At 47.2% G+C, this 22059-nt stretch overlaps 1 protein-coding gene and 1 long non-coding RNA gene across 7 annotated transcripts in view; one reads left to right on the top strand and one right to left on the bottom strand.

Annotated features, from left to right (window-relative positions):
• KMT2C (lysine methyltransferase 2C) overlaps nucleotides 1–13365 on the bottom strand; it is a 189773-nt gene extending 176408 nt beyond the window's left edge. For all 6 annotated transcript variants that reach the window (XM_040085195.2, XM_040085205.2, XM_040085215.2 and 3 more), the window contains exons 1-2: nucleotides 13231–13365; nucleotides 12943–13119 (exon numbers count right to left, since the gene is read on the bottom strand). In XM_040085195.2, the coding sequence (XP_039941129.1) occupies nucleotides 12943–13118 (176 nt within the window). In that variant the 5' untranslated portion in view covers nucleotide 13119; nucleotides 13231–13365. The remainder of the gene's footprint in view (nucleotides 1–12942; nucleotides 13120–13230) is intronic.
• LOC131378650 (uncharacterized) lies at nucleotides 12360–13998 on the top strand. Its single transcript, XR_009208320.1, has 3 exons — nucleotides 12360–12620; nucleotides 13124–13289; nucleotides 13910–13998. It is a non-coding gene; the product is annotated as an uncharacterized LOC131378650 (long non-coding RNA).
• The last annotated feature ends 8061 nt before the right edge of the window (nucleotides 13999–22059 follow it).

Below are 22059 nucleotides of genomic sequence, written 5' to 3'. Positions count from 1 at the left end.
TTTGACTGGCAAGGTTTGGCAAATATTAACTTCCAACCCCTCTGCCTTGGGCAGGGACACCTTCCACTAGACCAGGTTGTTCCAAGCTCCATCCAGCCTGGCCAGGAACACTTCCAGGGATGGGACAGCCACAGCTTGTCTGGTCAAACTGTTCCAGTGCCTCACCATCCTCACAGCAAACTATTTGTTCCTAGCATCTTATCTAAACCTGCACTCATGACAGCTTGAAGCCGTGCCCCTTTGTCCTGTCACTAGAGTTCCTGATGATTTTTCTTTTTCATCACAAAAAAAAAAAAAAAAAAAAAAAAAAAAAAAAAAAAGATGAGCAAATAAATACAGAGAGAACTAAAAACCAATATAGATGAAAAGACTACAACTTCGAAAGAAGATGCAAGATGAGAAGAGGCAGAAAACAGAAATACCTGAACACTCCCAGGCCATCAGAAAATGGCTCATTGCGAGTGACATGCATTGATGGCTGCTAGCAAAGGCAGGACAAAACTGTTTTCAACAGTGCGTGATAGAAAACCAATGAGAACATAAATTCTGACATATTTTCTTTCACTTAATCAAAATAGCCCTACCCTCTTCTGGCAGATAAACTTTTAATTGTACTTTTTTAAAAGAAAATTTGTAATGCCAAGTGACACCATTTCTGAAAAAAAACAATGCCAATGTGGTAAGGAAGTAATAATTTATTTAGTATATGTGGAATCACACAGATTAATAGATAAAGCAAGTATCAGGTGACAAAGGAAATAAGAAACACAGACAATGAAACAAAGAGATTGAGTAAACTATTTTCTTTCCATAAACATTACAGGAAAACACCATCTAGGAAGTAAAAGTTATTACACATCATTCACTGTGTAAAAGCAATGGGTACAACATAAATAATGGACATCACCGTCAGAAGGGATGCTCATGGAATAGGATCACAGTCACTCAGGTTGAAAAAGACCTCAAAGGTCAGCCAGTCCAACCTCCTGCTCAAAGGAGGTCAGAGTCAGTTCCCAAAACGGTTTAAAAATATTTTGAAGTGGAATTCATTGCTTACGTAGCTGTGTAATTACACACAGTGCTGAAATCCATTGGGGGGACCCTATTTGAAATAACTCATGCCAAGTACAGGCAACAGAGATCAGGGCATAAAGGTGATATTCAGACAACCTAAATCACACCTAAACACACCTTTGTTTAGTATTTCCTATAAGATTGTCCCTGCCCAGACCCCCATCTATCTGAATTGCATTTCAGAGATTACTACTTCATTCCTCTGACTAAGCATAAAGACCTCGGCAGAATTTAAAGACACTTCCTCCTTTCTTTAGTAAGCTCCTTTAAAATAGTAAAATAAATATAATTATTCGAGTTTTGAAAGAAAACAATTCAGACAGAAACTCGACCATCACAATGCTCCTAAGAAAGAAACCTAGGTGGCATGACTACAGGAGCTAGAATTCAGCCTCTGCCCTGTCCCCAAGGCCCATTACTAATAACTGTTATGGAATATGCTCCCACACCACATGACGTGGTCACATCCATGCAGGTGTAAATTCCCCAGGTTCAGTTCAGGCTACACACTAGGAGACAAAAGAAAAAAAAAAAAAAAAAAGAAAAAAGAGAGAGAAACCCCCCCCATCGAAATATTTAACATCTGACTGAACAACATTTATAGTCTTTAGATAAAAGCCAGCTACCAAATGTCTAGCAACAAGAGGAAATTTCCAAATTCTAGCCACATGAAGAAAACAGTGTATCTGAGAAGATACAGAATAGCTGAGAGCCCAAGCTTCAATTCAACAAGTTTAAACATGTCCAAGAAAATTATGACTTCACTTTTTCTAAGTGTGAGCATGTTAACTAAGTATAGACAAGAAACTTTCATTGGTCCAAAAAGCCTTTAAAATAATGTGGTCAAGCTAACAATGTAAAAACAGGTTAATTTTTTTTTTTTGTCTATCAAGACAGTCTAAAGGAAGTAAAATGAAGAGAGATACATTAATTAAAAAAAACAAAGTAAACCAAAAATATTCTAAAACAAATATTTATTTATATTATCAGTAATTTAAAACCCCCACTGACAGCATCTGATTAACAAGCCTTGAGATCAAGATTTTCTGCTTGTCCATGAAGTAGGTTCACAACCAACAGTACTTTCTCTGTTCTGCCCTACCAATGTACCCTTGTCTGAGAAGACCACAAAGAGAGCACATGAATGTGAGTTTACCAAGCTTTTATATTTATTCTTTACCAATTAATACATTTGAAATGAATGTATTTCCAAGCTGTTCACAGCAAGACAAAGAATATTCTCCCATTCCATTAAAGAAAGAGACAACAGCATAGCCAGACGTGAGCCAGCCCTTAGTGCTACATGAAAGAGCTCCGAGATTTTTCTTTAAATAATTTTGCTTGCAGATCATTTATTTCTTGAGTTACCCTCCCATTTCTGGGCCCAGTTCCCTCCTAAAGGGTTTCTGGAAGACACGGGCAGAAATAGAAATCAGAATTCCTGCCGAATGTGTTTTGCACTCTCCTTTGTATAAATCTCTACCAGGATGCCTGACGCAAGGTTAATTACTCCAAACATGGACCAGGAAACATCGTGTGTGAGAGTCCCGAAGTAGCACCGAAAGCCAGCATTTCCCAGAGCTCATGCCTTGTACATCCCATCTCCTCTGCTCCCTCTAGAGCAATTCTGCTGTGAGCTGCTCCTCCTCAACTCACATCCCTACGGGTTAGAGAACATTAACTGTGGCACACTGTTTGCCCAGGAGGCTGGAAGGGAAACTGATGAGAATTCTATCAGTTTGATTGAATTCCTCCTGAAAAGAACACCAAAACAAATCCAGTTATGGTTATACCAGTGCATTAAACGTAGCTGCTGCTGTTGGCCTTGAGGCTGACAAGCACGGGACAGCTTCCATCCACGCTATCTAATTCCCAAACTCCCACACGAACCCTGCTGGGAACGCTGCGCGGACCACACGAAACCTCGGGCCAGCTTGGAGAACTGTTTGGCACAGTGGTCAGAACTGGATGAGCAACCACTGGAAGCACGTGACGGTGGGGACAACACTGGGGACAGCAGTGTCCAGCAGCTCCAAACATTCCCTGCTGGGTTTTTCACAACCACGGACAAGAAGCCGAGCGCTTCGCGTGCCAGAACGCTACTGCTGGCTACAGCCATGCTCCTCTTCCATACAAAACGCAAGCACAGCCACAAATCAGCCCCGCTTAGAAATGGAAAATGAACAGTTATTTTGATTTTTATTTCAGAATTCCCTTTGCCAAGCTTTTCCTCACAATGAAAAGCATCTGGCCCATTTCTAAGTTCTAGTCTCATGCAGTTCAGTGGGCCACGGTAAGGAAAAATTAATCACTTGCTTTTATTATAAGGGGAAAAAAATCGGAGGTGAAACAAACACATAAGCAACAGAGAATGGGAATTAGGGGAAAATGAACTGGGAAGGCTGGGAGAGAAAAATGTGAGGAAGCTGCTGAGTCTTTGGAATCAGCTAACAGAAGTTTTCAGAGCACATATCTCAGAGGGTAAGAGGAGGCCTTCATCATCCATACGTCTAATAGAAAACCAAAATATCAGAACAAACAGCCCAACATATTTGTGAAAACGCTGAGGACAACTGTTTCACAAAGTTGAGGGTGCCAGAAGAGCAGTTACTTCACACTTCACTCTATTAGGGCAGGCTCCATTTTAAACATCTCAATGTGTACAGTGATTTGGCTGGAAGTGGTAACGAGAAGCACTCGCTGTGCCAAGGAAGGGGGAAAGCGAGAGCAGTAGAGAGAGGAGAGCAAATTTTTATCTTCAATTAACTGAAAGAAGGGAAGCAAATTCCAACAAACTCTTTGAACTTGTTGCTAGAATCTCTTGTGACTTAACATTTAAAGGAGGACCGGCAGTTATTGTACTGGAATGTGTACAATGGCAAAGCATTCCAAAGCAGGGGACAGATAGGAAATGTATATGAACAATACGGGCTACATCAAAAGCAGCCAGTAATAAGGGTCTGAAACTAGAAAGAATCATATTAGGGATGGAAACAAGGGCATTTTAATGAATATAAAGGAACAGCATAAACTGTCAGGGATAAAAATCAGAAGAGATAAAAGCACAGCATGCAGTATTACCACTGTGCAGTATAAAAGGCAAACAAAGTTTCAGAAATATTTTAGAAGTAAGAGGGAAAACACAAAAGTCTGTACAAACAGTATTTAGAAAGAACAAACGGGTAAAACAGACTCAAATGCCATTTTCTGTATTTTAGCCTTCAAAAACAGATTTATTGTAGCTAGTACTAGAAACTGATTTTGTTGCTAGACTAAATAATCAGAGAAATTCAAGTCAGCAGGACTGGAAGAATTTCACACAAGGCTTAAGAAACAGAGAGAAGTAATCCCTAAACTATGAGCAATCATCTTCCCTGATACAGTCCTGGTAAAATGCACTAAGAGAGGCTGGCAACAATGAGCTACAGCACACAGAGGGTCTTCATTTGTAAATTCTTTTCAATCTGTGTAGATGAATATTTCAAGGAAGCCCCTTCCTCCAGGACCTGCATGAGGACATTGACACACACAGGAGTTATATACAATGCATGGCTGAGGCAGGGGCTACAAACATTTTTGAAGACAAGATCTTAACAAAAATCATTCTGATAAATTGAGAAGAGGCTCATATCAACCAAGTGAAACCTAATAAAGGCTACCAATCTTTTGAAGGATAAATCAGTTAAATCAATACTGTGTTGCTAAAGAGGTTAAACTTGTTCAGTGCAGAACAAAGGAGACAATCACCTGACAAATACAAGTTTTGTTTAAAACTGTTCTCCATTTCAGCTGCGTAGTCTTAGCTGTGAGTAATACAAGACAAAACTGGCTTAATCAGCAGTAAAGAATATTTATTTTATACTGTACAAAATTAGTTACTGAAAACAATTGCCTAGAGATACAGGGGAACTGCATTCACTAAATAGTTCAAAAACAAGTCAGAGAACCATTTGTCAGAAATGGAACAGATACACAACACACAGAAGGATGAACAAGATCACCCTGAAGTCTTTTTTGGCCATACAGTTCCATTTATCCCTGTTGATACAGGAAAACTAAATATTCCTTTTATTTAAAAGAATTTCATTGTGCTCCTGAACTTCACACTTCAGGAAAAAAGAACCCTGAATAATTCACATTCTGCGTTCATGAAATGGCTTACTAATAAATCTCCCAAATTTTAAGACAGAATAACTCCTCTCTTTATTAATAACAATATGGAGCCATCCTATCCTGTTCTCTTGAGCCCTAAGAACACTGCAGACAGTCTTCACTGCCAGACAGACAGGAGGGTAAGACACCATTATTGGAACATCCAGGTTCCATGAGCACTGGGATGTTCCAAAAATCATTCTGGATTAGCTGCAGCTTCCAGACAGTACTCACATCAACAGCCACCTCAGATGTCAGTAAATGTTTAGTGGCAGAGACTGCACATTTGGACCACATCTTCGCTACCAAAAATACTTTTCTCTTACTGCGCTGTACAGGTCACTAAACTGCACATGCTCCAAGGAATATAAATATATACTAGGCAAAGTAAAAAACTGGTACTTTTTCCTCAAGTTGATTTTTTTTTTCCTGAGAGCCTAATTAAAACTAGTTTTGGCAAGACTTTATTTTCAGTAATAATGCAGTAGAAGAGAAAAAGTCTTCTTTTTCCCTCTCCATACCCAATGCCAAAAGTCTGGGTGGAAACATCCTAGTTTGATAGTGCTTCCAGCAGTTTCTTCAAGAAAAGCAATTAGAATGTTGATAAATACAGCACTGAAAATTAGCAATTATAAATTTATATGGGAATGGCTGGCAATAGGATTGGGTGCATGTGTGATTCAGTAAAAATACTTTCCCCCAAAAAATGAAAAAAGGCAAAAATATTCTGAAAGAAGATCTCATTTGATTTTATTATAACGCCTATAATTGTAGGAAGGAGCTTCCAGGATACCAGAAATTATTGTTAACATAAACTATTTTACTTACATTGTTGTTTGTTATTTGAGGGCGCTTTAAATACTCAATTTAAGAATGATCCCCAGATCAAAGGGAGAACCGAAATTCCTCATTTAATCAATGTCTGAGGCAAGGAACATTAGAACAACTCCTCTATCTACACGCCGCGAAGAACCCTCGCAACATCGCTGTTTCTATTTAAACCGAAGAACCAGCCTTATGTCACCATAGGCTGTAAAAATCTCAGTCTCCTGCATTTACTCCCATATTGGAAAGCTCAAAGGAGCCAGCCTGAAAACCGAAGCCCCTCAAATTTCCGAGAGGCAAGGCTGTACCTTCGCAGAGAGCGCTGCAGGCTGGCGCTGCTGCCAAGAGCCGCAGCTCTGCCTCCCGCCAGCAGCCTGGCCCTTGCTCTGGCCTCCTCCTCGCCCGTGCTATCACAAACACGGGGCTTTGCCAGTTTAGCTCTACCCCAGCTCGGTTTCCCAGTGCAGCTCACCACAAGCGCCTGGGTCAGCGCAGGGGAGAGAACAAACAGCTGGTAGCAGAGGGAGGGCAGCGCTGCTGCTCCTTTTCGTTGCCAGAACCAGCTTAAGATTTATGGTGTTTGGGGAAAACAACCACCTGATGCACTCCATACACCCACAGCCCATGTTTCTTTACGTAAGAAATAGTCTAGGTTTTAAGGGTTTTCCTGCTTTATCTTGCTCACTTTCAAAAGCACCAATGCTGTTAGAAGAACTTACTCAGCGCAGTTCCTTAACTGTGGCCAAACTTATTTTGACTAACAGAGGAATGGCATGAACAGCACTGCCCAGTGCCATCCTTCTAGTGGGGAAAAAAATAAAAAGAACAAAAAATGCAGAACTCAGAACAAGTTACCAAAAGTACAAGTTACAAGCCAAAACGCAGTAAAATCTTGCTCCTCTGTATTTATCCAAACTATATGAACCATGCAGATAGTATGAACTGGTGATCAAATATATTAAACATAGAAAGGAGAAAAGCTTTCAGTACTTCCTGGAATTGTCAGTCACCTAATTATTTAGCAATTTTAGTGTACCTATGACAGCATTTCTTGAAAAGTTAATTTCACAGCATTAGTGCATAATAACACCGTATAAGGGAGGAATCGTTAGTGGTGGATAAGGAAATTCTATTTTACCTGGAAATACATAACCCTGCTACCCCTCCAACACTGCTGCGATGCAAGGAGTTAAAAAACAACTCCAGCCTGAGAAAGGCACAGTTCACCTATTCTCAGCAAGCCAACTGCCTTGGAAAACCATCTCTCAGCTGAAATTATGACAAAGAATAGAAATGTCCATTTCCAATTACTTATCTTATGAAAGAACAATGACAAGAAGTTAGTAGGAGTTAACATGCTAACAAGAAAAAAAAAAATCTACAAGCAAAGCCAAGAAAATTGAACTGTTTTATTGTTTATAATAGAACAATAAAAGGGAAAAGTCTCCTGTGTCACTGCACACAGGATGAAGAGATGTGTGGTGTGTGGATGGCTGAGTAGCAACCAAGAAACTGGGCAAAACACACCTTGTGACCAGTATGTTGAGATTTCAGACAGCTATCACACTTGATCTGTCTGACAGCTCTTGGAGGTCCTCTCATGGCAAGTGCTACAGAAATTCAATGGATCATTAAATACATAGAGAAACTAACAAGTGAAATGTAAAAAAAAGGAGTCTTGAAGAGTCCTTCACAGCAAGTGCAGTCAGTTTCAAATTGGGGAAACCGTGCATCTATTTCCAGCATTCAGCTTAACTTCACTCACCCTTAAGACACAAGTGAAGACTCTACACGAACCCCCATTTTAACAACTTCGTGGCAAAACAATTCAATAAACCCTATCATCACACAAGTATTTACCACGAACTGAAAATCCAAAGATTAATACAGATATGCTTCACCTCCTGAGCACTGTGAGCCAGGCTCCTGTGCGAAAAATACATAAAGCAGTTGGGGAATTGCTCGGTAATTCGAATACGGTGGAGGAAGTCACAGAACATGGGCTGCTGAAGAAAATGGCACAAAGCTCAGCCCTGTTCTGCAAAGAGCCAACTTCAATCCTCACACCTCATCTCCTCCTCACTCCGTGTTCCACTATGTGCCTTCTGGCTTTTGGCCAAACAGTTTGATACACGTGGCTTGTACAGGCCAGTGTTTGCTTTAATACATTAACCCTTCGCTGTGCAACAGTTGTACAAAGTTTGTCCAGCAGAAGACCTCAGTCTTGCCAGGTAGCGATGACCTTCCCTGACTGCGAGCTTGTATTTAGGAACATCTTTATTCTACACCACAACATACATCTTACATTTGCAAATGTTAAATTCTGAATTGAGAAAAGGGCAGGCAAGCAAAGACACAAGTATCACGCAGAAGGTGTATGACGAACTAAAGAAACACAGCTGAGCTATAAAATAGCTCCATCCAACACGTTAAGGTTCTTTTGAAATGAGAGTAGGTATCTTTAAATATTGGCCTACCCTAATGCAAATGCAACCAAAGTGATGATAAAAATTCTCAAATAATCATTTTCTGGCAAAAACACATGCTTAAGGGTCCTCAAAACTACCAGCATATGTGAAATCAATGGCCTTTGAAAACCTACTGCAGTTTACATTGGCCAAAGTAATGAAAAACTACTATGGAAATTAAAACACGGGTAATTAATTAAAAAAGAAACACAAAATGTTCTCCACAATTTTGAAAGCATTATTATATGCTGCTTTAAATTAAACACATCTGCAAAAATAACTTGTAACATACATCAAGATCTGATGGATGCTGCAAATAAAGTTCAAAGTGAGCTTAGACACTGATCTACAAAGGGTCACAACCAATGAGACTTCTGCTACTAAATTTTGCTAAGCTGCTGCATCTGTGCTGTTTATAACCTGTAGAGATTAAGAAAGCTCTGATACTAAAAATTGATTACAAAAATGTTTACTGCACTTGTACAATACTATTCTGATACATTTTCATGAACAACCATCTGTTCATACAATGACAATATAGTTAAAGCAGAACTCTTCCTCTACAACTTCTTTTTGACCACATTCCTATCCTTCAGGTCCCTACCCTGGAACTTGAGGTATAATCCAAGAAAGAGTTAAGTTCCCAAGATTTCAGGCCATACAGTGAGGTGGCACTGAATTATTTCCATTTTTCCTCTACATTCCTAGCAACAGTTCTTTTAACCATCCATCTGAAAGCTTCTTCCTTCTCTATCACGTCCTAGCTTTAGTAATACAACTTTATTATCTTTTTTCAACCTTTAAAAATTCAGTCTTTCTACCTTTTAAGGCAGAAAGGCGATACTGCAAAAATATTTTCTTTGTCCACTGCTTTGATTATAGTTCTCTGTATTCTGCCTGATGCAACATAGCATGAACAACCTCCTTGCTCTAGATTTCAAGGCTCTGCATGGACTGTTCTTGCTCCAGCTCTTAAATTCAAATTGCTGCTCTGTACAGATACCCTCCTGTCAAAATGTAAGGAAGAGAGCAGGAGTATTGGCCTGGCAGTTCAGCCAGCAAACCAGCTACCTGTGAAAATCTTCAGGGTGACAATGCTATCCTGCTTTGAATATATCCTCCAAGTTGGACGCCTGTGAATCACTCCCCACTGCTGAGATAGCCAGGGCACTTGAACTTCTGCATGTTCTTCTGCTCACAGCATTCTCACAGCTCCCTTGTGCTTTCCCAATACGTCTTACATTTACATGCTGTCTTATCTTTACATTTAAATTAAGAAATTGTTTGTGCAGGAACAACCTTTGCTTATGCATTTGTACTGCATGTAGTGTAATGGTGCCCTGGCCTCTAGGCACAACTACAATATAAATAATAAAAATGAACTGTTCACCTAAGATTAACTCTCCTGACGGTGCTACATGAAGCTACAACATCCTTCAAACAGTGATAAAAGGCTGCTCTAGCACCACATTCTACCACCTGTACCTCTCTCCAGGTACTGATGACCCTGATTCCCAGTTCTTCACCTACAGGAAGCCTCCACTGCTCCCTGTCCTTATCTGTGTCCACAGCACCGCTGGAATTTTTACTGATAACCAGGTAAAATGCAGAATGAGATGTGGGCAAGCACTGTACTACTGAAGAACCCTCTGCTCCCTACTTCTGGGAAGAGCTGAGAATCCCTGGCATCTCACAGGAGCAGATTCAAAGCAGTTTTCCATCTGTCTGCTTAAACTCATCAAATTTGCTTAAAAACACTGCCTTCAAAGAAGGTAAAGTACCAACCTAAAGCACTCTCCAATATGGCACTGCTGTTTAATGGAGGCATCCATAGCTGAGGAATTATTCTATTCTGGCTTTGCCAGTTTAATGCAGGGCTCTTCGTTTCATCATTACTTAGGCTGCACTTAGACTGAACATTCAGTGGAACATTTCCTATAATGGGATAAAGCAGTTGAACAATTTGACTGGCTAATAGTGATTTAGACATGTGATTACAGTACAGAAAATGGTCTGACATATGCTCTTTTATCTGGTTTACATGAGGCACATTAATCCAACTGGAAAGCACAGAAGTGAAAAGCAAGACAAAACCAAGCACTCTGAAGGAAAAAAAACCCCAGAAAATAGTTTTAGTTGTCTTACTTCTGTATTTGCTAGGCTAGTTGTAATGAGTATTTTGTAAGTAGGAAAACTCAAAATAAAACCATTTTCTTCCCAAAATGGATGTAACTACAAGCCACCGATCTATACCTATGCTGCGCAGGTCAGAAAATAACTAATATTTATAAAATTCTAGCTCCAAAAGCATTTATGATTTATGTCATAATGCCTTTACCAAAGTACGGGATTTGCAGAAAGATGCAGAAGGACAGGGAGCACCAAGCCAGCCAGGAACAATTGGAATATGAACAAAAAGAGTATTGATTCATTTTAATTTTTCTCTCAGCTAATTTAATTTTACACAAAAACTTATAGTCATATGTCAGCATAAGCTCACATTTTACAGGAATATTTTATTTCTTCCTAAACCTAGCCAACAACATTCCCATGACACCAAAAACCTAACTGAAGGCAAGGAATTACCTCTTCAACACCTACTCGTCCCTAAGAGTGCATATACAACCTCAAACTGGCCTAACAAGATATGTCAATTTTCACATGCAACACTATTGGGGTTTTTTTGTGCAGACTGATACATTGCAATGGTATTTGCATTTTTCTTCTGAAAAAATTCCTTTAAAATAAAACATTCAAATGTTTCCTATGGAAGGTTTGGATTCTGTAAGTAAAAACAAAACCAAAGTATATAAAACTAAGTATAAAGCAGATGAACCCAAGAACTTCATCACGTGTACGTTTGCCAACTACTTTCAACGACCGCTATATTAAAAAATTTATCAGGAAAATACGAAAGATAATGAAAAGAGAGAGCTGTAAACAACACACCTTCCCCAAAACCAGAGCCGACATGAAAATCCTTGCAGGTAAACTTTCATCAATGACAACAACAACAAAAAAATCATGCATCCCAAACTAATGACAGTTCTATCCTGGGATACTTACATATTTGTTAAAACAAACGCACATAAAAGACGCATGGTCTTTGCATGTGTTTAGCTCCAGCCCAGCAGAATCCCTTGTCATGTTGTGGACTTCCACTGTGACCTTATGGTCGGGCTTGACCTTAAAGGTCTTTTCCAACCGAAATGTTTCCGGCGCGGAAACTGGCAGCGATGTTTGGGATGGGCGTTTAGGGAAGCGCGGGGACCTCGCCAGCACAAACACGGCAGTGTCAAACTGAGCGCGTCCCCCAAAACAAAGGGAACAACCTCTGAATCCCGAGGCTCGGATAGACCTCACAGCGCAGGAGCTCTTTCGGTCACCTCCTGACGTTCCTTTGCCCTATTACCGCTGCCACCAGCTATGCCATGGCAAGCTCCATCCTAGTCAAAAATAACCCGCGGGGAGCGCGGCCAGCGCGGCAGCGGCGCTTCCCGAGAGGCTGCCGGGGCCTCTCCCCGAGCGCTGCCCGGCCCCGCACCCCCGGCACCCGCAGCGGCGGCGCGGCCCCCCCGCTCCCTCCGCGGGGCAGCGCGGCCCGGCCCGGCCCGGCCCGGCGGGATCCCCGCCCGGGGCTGAGGGGAGCGGGGCGGCCCCTGGGGAGAGCCCGGCGGGGCGGGGGGGCCGCTGAGGCGAGCGAACGCCCGCGCCCCCGGCGGGGAGAGGCCGCGGCGAAGGGAGAGCTGCCAGCGCCTGGGAACGGGCTCCCCCCGCCATCCTCCGCCCCCTCCCTCCGTGTGTTTGTTGTGCTTCGGCACCGTCCCGCCGGCGCGTCCCTCCGTGCGGCGGCCGCTGACAGCTCCCCCCGCGCCGCCCAGAAACTCCTGCCTCAACTCCGCGTGTGCGCGGGGGGTGCGGGGGTGTCCTCCCCGCCACCCGCCGAGAACCGTGTTTGCCTTCCCAAAAAGAGGAGGGGAAGGGGGGGGCATAACAAGGGAAAGCGACGAGGAACTACCGTCAGCGCACAGGGAGTACCCGGGCGACGCTGAAGGCGGCCGAGCGTCCTAGCAGGGAGCGGACCCAAAAAGAAGGGGGAAGGTGCGGAGGCAGGGGAAAAAGGAGGAAGAGGGTGAAAGGGGAAGAGCTAAAGAGAAACTCCGAAGAAGGTGGAGAAAAAAGGAATAGGGATGGTGAAAGAAGAGTGGAAAAGGGAGAGCAGGCGGAGGAAGACAAAGGTGAAAAAGGAGGAGGAGGAGGGGAAAGTGCAAAGGGGAGAGGAGAAGAAAGAAGGGCCCTTCTCAAAATGGCATTAGGCAGAGGGAGGGGGCGACGAGCAGCGAGTCTCCACTGACAGCTCTGCCTGCGCCTGGCCGCCTGCCCCGGCCCCTCTCTGCCTCGCACACACAAACGCTGAACTTACTTCTTTCTGGCTCTCTGGAAAGGGGAAGCGCCATCTTTGCGAGGCCGGCCCCTAGGTCTTTTGTCTGTGGCTGCTGCTGCTGCTGCTGGGGGGGGAGCTCCAGGCTCGGGGGGCTGCTGCTGCTGCTGAGGCGGCTCCACCACCGCCACCACCAGACTCTTGTCCTCCGTTGACATCCTAGTCAGCAGGACGAGAGAGACACATGGATGATGATGATGAGGATGAAGATGAGGATGGTGATGGGGATCCCGATGCTCCTCCTGCTCCCGCGGCTCCTCTCCTCCTCACCTCCGCCTCCTCCACCTCCGCCTCGCATCGCTGGCCTCAGCCGCCGCCGACCAGCACAGGTAGCAGGGGGAGCAGCATGGGGCGAGCAGGAGGAGGAGGGGAGTGGGGGGGCGAAGAGAAAGCGCAGAGGACGGAAGGAAGGGTCTCACACACAATAACACCCTCCCCGGGCTCGGCGGGGTCTGTCGGGGCTGGGGGAGGTGAAGAGAGCGAGCGAGAGAGACGCGGCTGGTCCCGCCGCTGGGCGCCCCCGCTCAGAGGCCCCGGGCGCTGGCGGCGGCTCCGGCTGCTGCGCTGCCCGGCTGCGGCGGCCGCCGCTTCATTGTACCCTGGCCCTGCGCCCTCCCCCCGCGCAGAGCCCCCGGGGGCGGAGGAGGAGCGGGCGGCGGCGGCGGAGGCGGCGGGGGCCGAGGCCGAGCGGAGGAAGTTTTGACAGCTCCAGCTGTTGTGTGTGTGTCGAGGGGCTGAGTCCGGCCGGGCTCCGCGTCCCCTTCCCAGCCGGGCCGGGAGCAGGAAGTTTAACTTTGGGGAAAGAAGGAGGAGGAAGGGTGAAAAAGGGGGAGGAGGAAGGGGGAGGAGGAGGCGGCGCCCTGCCCCCTCCCCGCGGGGTGGAGAAGGGATCCCGGCGCTGCCCTGGTGTGTAACCCCCCCCTCCCCGGCTCCCTTCCCCCCCCGCCAGTGCGACACATAGACACAGCGACCGCCCGCCCTCCTCCTCCTCCCCTGCCGCGGCCCCACACTGCGCCTGCCCCGCCCGCCCACCGCCCGTCCCCCGGCGCAGACACCCATCCGCCGCCTCGCTGACCTCACGGGCTGGGCTGGGGCCGCGCCGGGCTGCGGGGAAACCGCGGAGCGGGGCCCGGACGGGACGCGGCGCCACGGGGTGCTCCGCGCACCCCACCCCGCACCGCGCCCCGGCCGTTTCCCCGGCGCTCCCCCACCCTTTCCCCGCCCTTGTTATTTCTTTTTATCTGTTTCCCCGTGGAAAAGGAAAAGCCCCTTCTGGCTGCGAGCGGCGGCTCCCCGCACACGGGCCGCGCTCCGCTGGACGCGGCTCCGGGGGCAGCGCTCGGTGCCCGCCCCGGTGGCGCTCGCTCCCCCCGAGCCCCGCGGAGCCCCCGGGGAGGCGGCTGCAGCCCGGCGGCGGGAGCGCTCCCCCTTCCTTCCCCCCGCCGCGCGTCTGCGGCTCGGGGCGGTGGAGGCGGGGGGAGCCGCGGGCGCCCCGGGGGATGGGAAGAAGGGAGGGAGCAGAGTTCAGCGCTGTGTGCGAGGGAGACAAAGTCTGGGGAGCGTGGCCGCTTTCCAGCAGCTCCGGCTGGAACAGCTGCGGGCGCTCGGAGCGGGGGGGGGGGCTCCCCGGGCAGGGGCCCGGCTGGCTGGCTGCCTGCCCGCCCGGCTGCGGGGCGGGGTTAAGCCTCATTACATGGGATTTAACGTGTCCCGGAGGCCAGCGGGGACTCGGGCTCCGAAGGGAGGCGGGGGAGCGCCGCGGCCTCGCAGCCGGAGAAAAGTCCGGCCACGGGGCGAGGAAGCGGCCGCACCCCCGGACTTTCCTCCCGGGCGCTGCCCCGACGCGCTCCGCTGCCCGCGGCGGGAGCGGCTCCAGCGGAGCGCGGCCGCCGGCCCGGGGCCCCCGCGCCGGGCACCGCCCCAAGGGCACCCCTGAGCCGCCTCCCGCGGCGCCCCAGCCCGGCCGTCCCTCCCTCCTTCCTTCCTTCTTTCCCTCCCTCCCGGGGCCGGAGCGGAGGGAGCGGGTCGGGGAGCGGTCGGGGCGCGGGTGCTGAATCACGAAACGGGGCGCACGGACGGAACAGCAGCGCGGTGACTCGTGCTTGGCGGGCGGGTTCGGGAACTTCGCCGGACTTGCAGACGTGGTGGGCAGCGATAGCCCGAAGGGTGCGGGTAAACAGAGCCCGAGAGCCCCGCACGGAGCGTGTTTCCAGTGGCTTTTAGGTTTCTGTTTGCATCGCGGTTGATAAAATGGCCTGGGGTATCGCACAGGTACAAAGAGGGTAGGAGGGGCTGGTATTGGTCGCTATTTTTTTTTAAGTAAAAATAAACACAAAGCAATCCAGATCTTTACGCTGCTTTTCCTTCCCCAGTTTTTCACTTGTCAGCGTCAGAATAAAAAATTAAATGGTGTGCTGTGGCAAATACTTTCGCTGGCCTGTTTTCTTCAGAACCTTTTTGTAACAAAGCCTTTGTTGATTCCTTTTCTAGGTTTGCGAGTAATTAATTAGACCTTTGTGACATTTTCATGTCCTGTATGAAATACATTAGAAAGTAACACATTTGTCTCCACTTCCATATATATATAAAATTATATAGAGCTATCCCTATTGTTCAACCATGCAAGGAGAACGACTGGATTGTTGGTATGGCTTTCTTGGCCCTATCACTGAAAATGTACTCATTTATGCCAAATAAAAAAATACATCCTGGGTTAAATGTTTGTGTTATGAAGTCTGCTAATGACAGCATGGGTATACAGCTCATACAGTTTCAGATATGGGATCTTAATGTGTTTACATGTTGTCTGGCAGTAGAAAGTGCCTTTGAATTTTGTTAACTCGGGCGGGTTAGCGTAATTTAACTGAAAACATCTAGTGCTATACAGGCCCAGGCTTGGGGGGAGTAGAGAGGAAAAAAGGGCAGGGAGAGGGAAGGAAAAGGCCACCGCCTCTGCACAGTGGGATCGCTGGTGTGGCACTTGCTGGAGTTGCCAGGTTGCCATCTGGTCTACTGAAAAAAAAAAATGGCCATCTCCTTGAAACCCTGGCTGTGCGTGAGCGGGCCCTGCGCACATGCGCCACGGCCTGGGTGAGCCTCGGATGTGTCAGAGCCACTCTGCGTGTGCAAATTGATTGGAGCTGCGACACGTGAGCGCACTGTGGGCTCACACCCGCTGCTCGGTGTGTGGGGAAGAGCTGCCACGTCCCACGGCAGAAACGCGTCCGGAGAAATCGCTGGGCTCGCTTGTCCGTGCGTGGTTCGTCCAGCCCTCCCATGGAAATGGTTTTTAATACCTTTGGGTCACCTGTGAGCGGTTTGAGCTTTGGGATGTGTGTCTCACACAAAAATGTGTAATTTAAAGTTTTTTCTCCTTTTGTTTTTGTTAATACATTAATTATGCGTATACGTATCTAACACGATATAAAATGAGAGTGGAGGCAGGACTAAGTCAGCGTTGGTGTAGTGTGGTCTAGCACAGGAGCGAATTAGGGACTTAGCTTATGAGTTAGCTCTGCTGCTGTGCCTTATCTCCTTACGTGTCCAAACACAGCTGGGCAGGTCTGTGCTGTGCAGCCGCTGCTGTGGCAATCAAAGGTGTGAAGAACTGTGTAGGACTCAGAGACTCGTGAGCAGGAACCTGAAGCGGAGATGGAATTGTAGGAAGCTATTTGCTGGCGTTATCTGTCACTTGGAGAAGGCAGAGGGACGAGCTGGGAGACGTGTCACCACACATAAATCCAGTGTGGGAGTGCTTTGTTGATTCAGGATATTTGAACAGTTCTGTCAGGAAAATTTTTATGTTTATACCTTGGCCACACTAACCACCTATTATAAATTATCGCTGTCTGGAAAACGCACGTTTTTACAGCAAATACGTAATATTGAACGAACAGGTTGTCTGCTTTACTGAACGCTAAGAGATCCTCTAGTTCATTGTAAACTGACTTAGGTGAGCTGACACACCTGCTTCTTTTTAACTTTCAAGGGCAAGCAGCGTTGAAACTTTCAGCTAGAATTTTATGTTCTAGTCTTCCTTAAAATAAATATTTCTGTAGTTTTGAAATTGTTTCTGAAATGTGAGACCCTTGCAGTACTGATTAAACCAGCCATGCTAGCAGTTTTAACTTCAAAACATCTTAAATTGTCCCAATGTGGTTAATAACAAATACTTTCATAATAGGAAAAGTTGAAGACAGGATGTTGTCTTAAATCAGCTCATTAAGGAAAATGATCCCGTTACAATTAAAGGAAAATGACAACTGGAAAGTAAATATAATTTTGCCTTTATGCAATTAAAGTGGTGTATGGAACATAAATAATAAGAAAATTATTCTGGATTCTATCAAGAATGGGATCCAGATACTTTCTGTTTTATGACATTAATTCAGAACTTTGCCAGTTTAATGATCATTCATCACTCTACATAAACCAAATAAAAGTTTAATTTTTGTTCTCTTTACACTTGCAGAAAAGTCCAAGTTATCACAAAGGCTGCATTTAAGCTACATCAGCAACACGGTAACATTTCAGATGTTCAGTATATTGAACCACTTTGTCTTACCCTGTGCTAAATTGATAATTGACTGTGTTCAACATCTGCTAACTTCAGTGTGCTGCTCTGAAAACTGCAGAGAGTTTGGTGCTGCTGCACATCCCATATGGTTCTCCTTGTAGCAAACTTCAGGATGAAGGTGCAGGGGCAGCTGAGTGCAGCAAGCACATCAGCTGATGGTGATACTTTTTTTACATCTGCATTTATATTCACTCAGGTAGTTCAGAAATAGACAAATTGCTGGATTTTTTTTTTTTTTCCAGCAATAAAAAACCAAGCCCAAGATAATTTAAAAGAGTTCTAGACAAAGCCTAAATCAAGTGACAAAATCAGGATTACATCATACAAATACGTGACTTCTAGTTAATTTGTACTAAACTTGGCTGGGCTACAAAAAATGTTAGCATATGCTAATTGTCGTATGCTAACCAATGTGTTGTGGAAGCCTAGTTTTAAACTTGAAATGTTTGTTTCTTCTTTTCATCAGTTTTGCTTACTTGTCATCTCATGGATCTGCCTTACTTCAGGCAGCAGCACAGCCTGGGTAGTGGCTGTGACACACACACCCTTCCTTGAGCAGCAGGGGCTTTCCCAGCAGTTTGGGGAGATGCTTTTTGCTGCCATGGTGAGGGGAAAGCCCTCGCTTCTCATCCAGAGCAGCATCCCCAGACAGCTGGAGAATTCCAGTTACCAGGGGCTCTGGAGCAGTGCACATGGTGTGGAGGTCCAGTTTGCCTGGAATGCATCTAACTGCTCTCTCTGGAGGCATTCACAATCCTTGAGGAAAAAAACCATTTCATTCTAGTTCATGTTTTCTCACCTGCTCCCCTCTGTGAAATATCCTGACTTCTGTTGGACAACAGCTGCCCCCCACACAAATTGACCCAGAGTTTGTAGGAATGTGGGGCTAACAACGGCTGGGCTCGCCATACCTTCCTGCTCCCCATCCCTTCCTGTTCCCCATCCCTTCCTGTTCCCCATCCCTTCCTGTTCCCCATCCCTGCCTGTTCCCCATCCCTTCCTGTTCCCCATCCATTCCTGCTCCTCATCCCTTCCTGTTCCCCATCTCTTCCTGTTCCCCATCCCTGCCTGCTCCCCATCCCTGCCTGCTCCCCATCCCTGCCTGTTCCCATCCCTTCCTGCTCCCCATCCCTTCCTGCTCCCCATCCCTTCCTGTTCCCATACCTTCCTGCTCCCCATCCCTTCCTGCTCCCCATCCCTTCCTGTTCCCCATCCCTTCCTGTTCCCCATCCCTGCCTGTTCCCCATCCCTGCCTGTTTCCCATCCCTGCCTGTTCCCCATCCCATCCTGTTCCCCATCCCTGCCTGCTCCCCATCCCTGCCTGTTCCCATCCCTGCCTGCTCCCCATCCCTTCCTGTTCCCCATCCCTTCCTGTTCCCCATCCCTTCCTGTTCCCCATCCATTCCTGCTCCCCATCCCTTCCTGTTCCCCATCCATTCCTGCTCCCCATCCCTTCCTGCTCCCCATCCCTTCCTGCTCCCCATCCCTTCCTGTTCCCTTACCTTCCTGCTCCCCATCTCTTCCTGCTCCCCATCCCTTCCTGTTCCCCATCCCTTCCTGTTCCCCATCCCTGCCTGCTCCCGATCCCTGCCTGTTCCCATCCCTGCCTGCTCCCCATCCCTTCCTGTTCCCCATCCATTCCTGCTCCCCATCCCTGCCTGTTCCCATCCCTGCCTGCTCCCCATCCCTGCCTGTTTCCCATCCCTGCCAGTTCCCATCCCTGCCTGCTCCCCATCCCTGCCTGCTCCCCATCCCTTCCTGTTCCCCATCCCTTCCTGTTCCCCATCCCTGCCTGTTCCCATCCCTTCCTGCTCCCCATCCCTGCCAGTTCCCATCCCTGCCTGCTCCCCATCCCTGCCTGCTCCCCATCCCTTCCTGCTCCCCATCCCTTCCTGTTCCCCATCCCTGCCTGTTTCCCATCCCTGCCTGTTCCCATCCCTGCCTGTTTCCCATCCCTGCCTGTTTCCCATCCCTGCCTGCTCCCCATCCCTTCCTGCTCCCCATCCTTTCCTGCTCCCCATCCCTTCCTGTTCCCCATCCCTGCCTGATCCCCATCCCTTCCTGCTCCCCATCCTTTCCTGCTCCCCATCCCTTCCTGTTCCCCATCCCTTCCTGTTCCCCATCCCTTCCTGCTCCCCATCCCTTCCTGTTCCCATCCCTTCCTGTTCCCCATCCCTGCCTGTTCCCCATCCCTGCCTGTTTCCCATCCCTGCCTGTTCCCATCCCTGCCTGTTTCCCATCCCTGCCTGTTCCCATCCCTTCCTGTTCCCCATCCCTTCCTGTTCCCCATCCCTTCCTGCTCCCCATCCCTTCCTGTTCCCCATCCCTGCCTGCTCCCCATCCCTTCCTGCTCCCCATCCCTTCCTGTTCCCCATCCCTGCCTGCTCCCCATCCCTTCCTGTTCCCCATTCTTTCCTGCTCCCCATCCCTTCCTGCTCCCCATCCCTTCCTGTTCCCCATCCCTGCCTGTTTCCCATCCCTGCCTGTTCCCATCCCTGCCTGTTTCCCATCCCTGCCTGTTCCCATCCCTTCCTGCTCCCCATCCCTTCCTGCTCCCCATCCTTTCCTGCTCCCCAACCCATCCTACTCCCCATCCCTTCCTGTTCCCCATCCCTTCCTGCTCCCCATCCCTTCCTGCTTCCCATCCCTGCCTGTTCCCATCCCTTCCTGTTCCCCATCCCTGCCTGCTCCCCATCCCTGCCTGTTCCCATCCCTTCCTGTTCCCCATCCCTGCCTGCTCCCCATCCCTGCCTGTTCCCCATCCCTTCCTGTTCCCCATCCCTTCCTGCTCCCCATCCTTTCCTGCTCCCCATCCCTGCCTGTTCCCATCCCTTCCTGTTCCCCATCCCTTCCTGCTCCCCATCCCTGCCTGTTCCCATCCCTTCCTGTTCCCCATCCCTTCCTGCTCCCCATCCCTGCCTGCTCCCATCCCTTCCTGCTCCCCATCCCTGCCTGCTCCCCATCCCTTCCTGTTCCCCATCCCTGCCTGCTCCCCATCCCTGCCTGCTCCCATCCCTTCCTGCTCCCCATCCCTGCCTGTTCCCATCCCTTCCTGTTCCCCATCCCTGCCTGCTCCCCATCCCTGCCTGTTCCCCATCCCTTCCTGTTCCCCATCCCTTCCTGCTCCCCATCCCTGCCTGCTCCCCATCCCTGCCTGCTCCCATCCTTTCCTGCTCCCCCCTGGCCAGTTCAGCGCGTGCTGAAGGCAGCGGTGCCCACGCTGTGATGGATGTGCTCACACCTTTACACCTCAGCCTCACCAAACCCTAAGGCCTTTTCATCATATTAAGCTCCTTTGACTGGGCTAATGTGACTGAGAAACACCTTTTTTTATCCATTAAGATGAGGCCAAAAATGTTAAGTGCTCAAGATGCAAGCCCCTAGGGCTTGTCTATATATCGAGTTATTACACGTGGAGGCTTTTATCTTCATTAAAAAAAATGTTCTTTTTGTGCACGCCAGAGTGTGAATTTAAAACCAGTGGTTGTAGTATAACCCTCATGCAGACTCACTCATCCTGGCATCTTCTGGCTTTTTTCTTTTTTTTTTTTTTTTTTTTTTTTTGGATTAAATCTAACTTCTTTAATTCATTTAAGTGAAATCACAAAAAGCTACTCAGGGTGAGTTTGTCCACATGAGGAATTATGCTTGCCTGCCTCTGGTAGTAGTATTAATAATACCTTCCTATATGGAGAAGCTTTGTCCATTAGGAATGTTGATTTTGGGCATGTTTGCATTTGAAGCATCTTATTTTTACAAGTGGTAGCTGCAGTACTCTACTGAAATTCATTAAGTTATTCCAAACTGAGGCTATGATCCTCGGGATGCTAAATGAGGCAGATAAATAACTAGATGCATAAATAGGTTCGCTGAAGACAACTACTCCCTGATTAAAGTTTGTTCTGTATTTAACCAGTTGCAGAAATGCTTAAATTCTTCCTAAACTTGCAATTTATATGTTTTTTTTCTGAGAAGAAACAATGAACTCTGCTATGTTATGTTGTATTTTTTTAGCATCCCTGTGAAGTCACATAAAGTATCTATGAGTTTCTTAGGAATTTCTGTTTCAATCTGTGTGAATTCCTGTCTGGTTTACGCATTCATGAAACTGTAATTTTATAAACTTTACTATTCTTTTATTTATTTATGTGGTGGCGGGCAGCAGAGAAATAATGTTTTCTGACATACTATTAATTGCACGGGGGGTTAAATCCAAAAAGATAGAACGCTAATAGCTTGAGGAAAATCAAATTAATACCTGAAAGCAGTAGATGCCAAACAGTGCAGATAGATGGAAAAACCCCAGAGCCAGCAGCCAGAACCCAGGGCAGTAGCTGGTCCCTTTGTGTGCACCTCTGGGGAAAGACAATAGATTGCTGTGAAGTTGGGATTTTATCATGCAGAAAGTTAAATAAATGTCTGAGCAGTGTTTGCTGTTTGCAGGAGTGGTGCCTTACACTCAGATTACCTAACAGAAATAATACAAACCTGGCCATGAAATGGGGGAAAGGATTTGTTTGTGT

The sequence above is a fragment of the Hirundo rustica genome, chromosome 1, assembly GCF_015227805.2.
Source record: "Hirundo rustica isolate bHirRus1 chromosome 1, bHirRus1.pri.v3, whole genome shotgun sequence".
Classification (NCBI taxonomy): domain Eukaryota; kingdom Metazoa; phylum Chordata; class Aves; order Passeriformes; family Hirundinidae; genus Hirundo; species Hirundo rustica.
The sequence above is the reverse complement of the archived record's forward strand: the minus strand, read 5'-3'. Positions and strand labels throughout refer to the sequence as shown.